The sequence below is a fragment of the Musca autumnalis genome, unplaced genomic scaffold, assembly GCF_047663935.1.
Source record: "Musca autumnalis isolate F117 unplaced genomic scaffold, ASM4766393v1 scaffold_2, whole genome shotgun sequence".
NCBI lineage: Eukaryota > Metazoa > Arthropoda > Insecta > Diptera > Muscidae > Musca > Musca autumnalis.
The window spans coordinates 129076367-129083478 of record NW_027411755.1 but is presented as its reverse complement, the minus strand read 5'-3'; the positions used below and the strand labels follow the sequence as shown (position 1 = coordinate 129083478).

The 7112-nt window shown below is 33.8% G+C and overlaps 1 protein-coding gene across 1 annotated transcript; it reads left to right on the top strand.

Moving 5' to 3' along the window:
- Positions 1-422: 422 nt before the first annotated feature.
- On the top strand, positions 423-1588 carry LOC141394642 (adult cuticle protein 1-like). The gene is made up of 2 exons (XM_073969365.1): positions 423-552; positions 1103-1588. Exons 1-2 carry the CDS (start codon positions 547-549, stop codon positions 1505-1507), a joined length of 411 nt encoding a protein of 136 aa, XP_073825466.1. The 5' UTR covers positions 423-546; the 3' UTR covers positions 1508-1588.
- The last annotated feature ends 5524 nt before the right edge of the window (positions 1589-7112 follow it).

Genomic DNA, 7112 nt, shown 5'->3' with positions numbered 1-7112 from the left:
AATAACGGTTTCCATATTACTCAAGACATATCCTGAAATTGGATTCATTTTGAGTTAACATGCATGTAACATATTCCCCTTCTTGCATAATATCGAAAAATATTGTATGTAAATTGGTTCAGCTGATTTTCATAATATGACCACAATAGAATAGTAACGCTTGTGGATTTTTGTTTCCTCGGGTTTGTTGTTAACTGCACACTTGAAATGGTTTTGTCTTTATTTATTTCTTTACATACATATAATGATGTAAAAACAACTCAGGTGTTAACTGGTGTGGGTTGACATTGAAGTTGTTGAAATGAGTTCTGGAATTGTGTTTTTCAATAAATGCTGGACATAATCAAATGCATGACCGGCATGTTACTTTGGTGGGGAAGGGTCAAGAGCTTAAAATAAATAATAACGATACAAGTAAATAGAACAAAACAAAAGTATGCTGGGAAAGTAATTTTGCAGCTATAAAAGGTTGGGGCAAAAGTTTATATGCCAGTAGAATAATTTCTAACGTTTAAGTGTTTACACCAATAATAAAAAATAGCAAACATGAAGGTGAGATTGTAAACAAAGGACACAACAAATCACTTTTTAAAATACATACGTTTTCGGAACACTATTTCATGGTTGATAATAAAATAGTTCAATTCCATTTTGTGTGTCCTCCAACAGGATTTTCGATACGTTAAATAATTAAAAGCAGATAAAATTAAAAATCGTCATTTATATTAGTGAAACAATAAACTGTTCAAAATATATTCAGTGCAAATACAAAATGTGATATCGGAAGCCAGCGAAAAATCGGTGTTGGCAATACATTGGAAAATATAAAAAAACCGAAGTATTTAATTTGTGAAAATCACAAAATATAGGTTCACAAGCAAAAACAGCAAATCATATTGCAGATGTATTGATTTCTGTTTATCAACTAATTACTAAATCTAAAAACTACGCGTGGTTAGGAAGTTATGATAAAATAAGTCATATACTAATAGGTCCAACGAAACATAATATTAAAAAAGTTTTATTTATTCCTGCTTTGTTTAAAGATTCTAGCTCTAAAATATTAATTCATTAATTAAAGTTTGGTATTTCCAAATTTCAGTTCGTCATTGCCGTAGTCTTGCTTGCTTTGACCTTGGGTGCTAATTCATCAGTTCTTCCACTGGGACCAGTTGTTGTCGGTGGTCCTTTTCCTGGTACCGTAGTGGTAGGTGCACATCCTCATGCCGCAGTTACCGTTGCTGCTCATCCTCCTCATGTTGTTGCCGGTCCTGGACCAGTACAAGTGGTCTCCGGACCTCATCCTGCTGTAGTTGCTGCCCCAGCTGTTGTTGCCGCCCATCATGTTGTTGCAGCTCCACATGTTGTTGCTGCTCCTGCTGTAGTTCCCGCTCACAGTGGTACTTTTGTTGCCAAGACTCGTGGTGCTGTGCATGTTGCTCCTTTGGCCGGTCATGCTCAATCAGTTGCATCAGTCAACCTACAACCCGCTCCAGGAACTGTTTAAATTTACATAAAAGGACTGTTATAAAATTTTAACTGGAATTTGGAAGACATTTAGATAATAAAACAACACACACATACCCAAGGACATTCTTCACCAGATGTAGTTAGCATAAGAAAAGGCATTTAAAGCTGCAACAAAAACCATAGCTATGTTAGAGTTCTTTTTCTTACTATCTTATTTATCTGAGCTTCTTTACTATCGCCTATATTCTATCCACTTTACTCTCTTTACTAATACTTCATGATAATTCATCACATGCTAATCACATCTAAGTCACTCTCAAATACCGGCAGCCTAATGTCGACTTTTCAGGAAACTTAGAATAAAACAAATGTTTGTAAATAAAAGCAAAATAAACAATTTATATATTTGTTGTTAAAAAAAAAAAACATCCAGGAAATGTGAAGAATTCATTGAATGATTCTTTATTCATAGTACGTAATAGGTGAAAGAAGTCTTCAAAGAGGAGATACAAACGGAAGCAAAATTTTGCCACCTTAAGCGGAGAGTTCGATTATTAATCTACACTTAAAAATACATTTTTATGAACAAAGTTAAGGAAATGATATTGACGGCTCTGGAAAATATTTTAAAGACCCACGTAGAGAAGAGATATTGTAGAAGCAATCATATTCTAAAAATATTGTATTTTAAAAGTCTGTTTCAACCATAATGACACAAAATACATATATTGTTCGGACACTTTACTTGGATAGTACAAACTCGAGCGCAACTGGAGAAAAGGACGAGCAGACCAAAGCCGCAGAATACTTCACTCAGCATATCCTAGTTTATGAAATCACTCCTCATCCCGATAGCATACCACTGCATGGCAAAATATTGCGCACTTAACCATAGTACGTGTTGCTACGGAAGAGAAAACTACGGTATACAGGGCAATTTTGTAGGGTAAAACTTTTAGGGAACAACATGGAACAAGGTTTGGTATTCGCTGAAAAATACCCAAGACTCTCCCCTTTTAGCCCATATATACTTTTATACCCGTCCCGTTCCTTCTCTTTAATACTTTTTACTTTTTATTGATATTACATGCGTAAACATGTGTGTTTTTTTATACCGTTTCCCATATTAATTACAGTTTTTTACACAAATCGAAATTTTATTAAGTATATGAGTTTTATGAAAACCCAAGGAGTACACTGTGAGACACGAAAATTATTAACCATATTCTGACACCGCAGCGGGATAGAAGACACGTGTCCTGGCATTTTTCCCTATCACTTCAACTTTCGCGGTCATGAGCCCCCAAATACCTGAGGCTTTGATTTCAAAAGGGATCATTTTGTCAGGCACATATCTTCTAAACCGCTAAGAATTTGGGTTTACTCCTGGAAGAAAAGTTGTAGTTCTCGTCTTAAAGAATAACAATTGTGAACACATAAAATCCATTCAACCTCACCTTCAAGGTCAAAATCGTCAAGGTCAAATTTCCCTTTTAATTTTTTTTCACGGATTTTGGTCTACAGTTCTGATCGGTTCTTAAGTGTGGAAATAGCCAACAACTTTTGACAATATTCGATTTTTATACTTTTTTCTCCGATTCCGGTCCACAGATACCGAACCGCTCAAAAATTAAGGATACAGCCAACTACAAAAATGTTTCTAAGATTTCAATGAACAACTTTCTAGAACATAAAAAAATCTAGGAACGGTCCTTTAAGCTGAAATACACAAAAAATTAAATTGTTTTTAACGTTTCCACCAGCTCAGGGGGCCTATTCAGTAACTTTTTAACAACTTTACTCATTGTTTATTTTACAACAATTTCAATTGTTTCTTTTGTAGTTGTTACAAAAACAAAAGAAATTTTAACAACTTTTCAATCGATAAAAGTTACAGAATAGGCCTACAGGCCGGGAAATAACATATTGTTCAAAACTCAAGGAAATTTGAAAGGTTTGTTATTTACGGACCTGAACATAAAAGAAGGATCTAAAATAATCGAATTTTGAGCTTGAAGAACAGTTCCTAGAATATTTCTATGTTGCAGAAAGTTGTTTATTGAAATCTTAGGTACATTTTTGTAGTTGGCTGTATCCTTAATATTTGGGCGGTCCACAGATACCGGACCAGACAAGGAGGAAAAAGTATAAAAATCTAATATTTTCAAAAGTTTTTGGCTATTTTCTGATTTAAGAACCGCTCATAGACATTTAGAATGTTCCAGAAATTTGTTTGCTGATATCTATGCTACATTATTATGGTCCATCGTTTGCTTGAATTTTGAACGGTTTAGTATCTATGGAGCAGGAACCGAAAAAAGAGGATAAAAATCGCGTTTGATTTGCTATTTTGACCATTAAGAACCGTTTCCACAGATATCGTATGTTCTAGAAAGTTGTTTACTAAGAACTAAGGTATATTCTTCTAGTTGGTTGTTTGCTTCAATTTTTATCGGTTTGATATCTGTAGACCAAAATCCGAGAACAAATTAAAAGGAAATTTGACCTTGACGATTTTGACCTTGAAGGTAAGGTTGAATGGATTTTATGTGTTCACAATTATTATTCTTTAAGGCGAGAGCTATAACTTTTCTTCTACGAGTAAACCCAAATTCTTAGCGGTTTAGATGATATGTGCCTGACAAAATGATCCCTTTTGACATCAAGGACTCAGGTCTTTGCGGGCCATAACCGCGAAAGTTAAAGTGATAGGGAAAAACGCCGGGACACGTACCTTCTTATTTTTGGTCTTCTATCACGCTGCGGTTATTTTTTTAATTTTTGAACAAATTGAATTTTTTTGAAATTTCTTTTTTTATTTTTTTTTTCAAATTTGTTTTTTTTTTTGCTTTGTTTTGCCTTATTAAGGCGAAGGTGATTTTTAGAGTGATATTTGAAGTAATTCTCTTTTCGAGTTGAGCTGTTTATGACCTAAGATGTACATTGAAAAATTAGGAATCCAACGAAATCCCTCACATTTAACCATTATGCTACGTTTCACGGGTGGTTAGACCGATCATTTATACTAGGGCTGTTCAAAGAGCGCCCTTCTGCTGTCGGTGTATGTCAATTTGCTCACTCACATAATTAAAAAAGAGAGTTTTGTTTTTGAAATGAAAATTTTCAATATACATTTTTTCCATTAAACAAGACAACCCAACAAACCAACATTACTTGAGAAAATTTTATATTGGAATTGTAAATGCTTGTGTAGCAACTGGAGAATAATCGAACCTTGATTCTCTTGAAAATATTGAATGTGTATGCTCATTATTAGCTTATCCGTGTAAGTGTAGAATGTGTTTACACAAATTATTTTTCGTAAATTTTATAAAATCAGACTGAAGGGTATGTTGGGAAACTATCAAAATGTTTGTGTTTCAAAACCAACATAATAACAAATTTATACCACAAATCATTCGAAAACAAGTAAGAAAAGTCTATAGTCGGACGGAGCCGACCATGGGATACCCTATACCACTATCCCTGGACAATCGCTCTCCACGGAACTTCTTTTCAATGATTGTGAAAATTTAACTATCAAATTTCAGAGATGTAACGTATAATACTTATGACCAAATCCAAAAAGTTATCTAGTATAACAAAGACATTTTTGTAGCAGGAAAGGAAAATTTAGTTCACACAAACTAAATGGTAATGAAACCCACTTATGTAGTACTACTACTTCCGTTGTTTAACCGCTACGTTATTGAAATTTTTACCAATTTCACACAAAAGTTTCAGTCCATTTAACCCGCTAAGTATTATCTGATCTTCACTTTGGTTTGTACGCTTCGTCTTCATCATAAACCCTAACTTTGTTTAAAATGTTGCGGGTTATTATTTTGGCCTACGGAGCCGCTACAAAATTGGTTAAAATTTTGTTTTTGGTCCATTTCATTCCCTGAACATTTCACGATCATCAGCAAAAACTAATCATTTCTATTCTTAAAAAATTCTTTACAATCGGTCCATAATTGCGGCCTTAAGCTTGTTTACAATTTTTAATGGACGGACACACATCGCTAAATCGCTTTATCTCGTCGAGATATGAATTTTGGGATAAAAATGTGGTTCTCTACACAGAACCCATTATATATTAGGCAGTAGGCCAATTATCTAGCAAACACTTTGTTGCAATTTACATCAGAGGAAAGGTCAGTAGTTTTTTCCCATATGTAGGCTACTTTGCGAAATATATATGTCCTCAAGGAATTAAAATATCGACCAAAAATAAAATTTGTATATTTTTCATACAAAAGTAATGACACCCGCTAAAGAATATCAGATCATCATTCAAAATTGTAGGCATCTTTTTCGACCTATACTCTTACCCGGTGCAAAATTTCGTGACTATTGATGTATAATTGCGACTTCTAGCTAGTTTATTATTACACTACAAACAAATAACGGAATATATTGGGCTGTAACTCTGTTATCTGATCATGCACACCAACATAATTGGCATCAATTGAAAGGTCAATCGTTCCACTTTCATGTATATCTCTCTTGTCCGGAATGTCATTTCCAGGAATTAAGAGATAAGCTATATATTAAAAATTTTCACAATTTTCACCAATAAGAATAGGTATCTATTCTGATCTGAACCCGACCTCCATACAAAATTTCGTGACGATCGGTCCATAATTGCGGCCTGGAGCGTGTTTACAATTTAAAATGGACAGACGGACGGACGGACACACATCTCAAAATCGCTTTATCTCGTCGAGATATGAAGATTGGTATACCACATTGGGGGTCTCCGACGAATATTTCGCGGTGTTACATGGATTTTTACCAAAACAAATTTATAATACCCTTTTCCACATTGTGGTATAGAGTATAATTAGGGGTGTCTTTTTACTTACTAAATGTTGCTGAAACATTTTTTTCAGCAACCTTTCCTTTATACAACTGTCAAAATCTGCAACATTAGTAATAATTATTACTAATTATCACGTAATAAAATATAATTTAAAAAAATAAAGTTTCAGTGTTTTATTTAGAAATGCACTTAAAACTAGAAAATAATTTGTCGCTTAGCCTCAATAAATATATTCTTTCTCATGATGGAATCTCTCAAATAAAACGCTTGCCGTAAAATTTTGCCACCATTTATAATTTAAATGCAAGCGTTTTATTTTAGAGATTCCATCATGAGAAAGAATATATTTATTGAGGCTAAGCGACAAATTATTTTCTAGTTTTAAGTGCATTTCTAAATAAAACACTGAAACTTTATTTTTTTTTTAAATTATATCTTATTTTTAACTTTTTAGTAAATACATTTTTTTGACCACTTAGAACAAAATTACAGTCAATTTAGGCCGAAAATTTAGATAAAAACTTTAAAATGCCTGAAATCGTGTAGTCCCGTTATATAAAGGCTTTACCAAAACCTGGACTTATGTCCATAATTTTTGGTGGGGAAGTTTCTGTACCATTGGGGACTCCAAATGCGAAGTTACATCCAATTCTGTCTAAAAATGAAGATAAAATCCTTAAAACACTTGAAATCGGGTGGTACCACTATATGGGGGCTATATCAAAATCTGGACCTATGTCAACAATTGTTGGTGGAGAAGTTTCTGTACCATTGGGGACTCCAAATGCCAAGTTACAGCCAATTCGGTCTCAACATG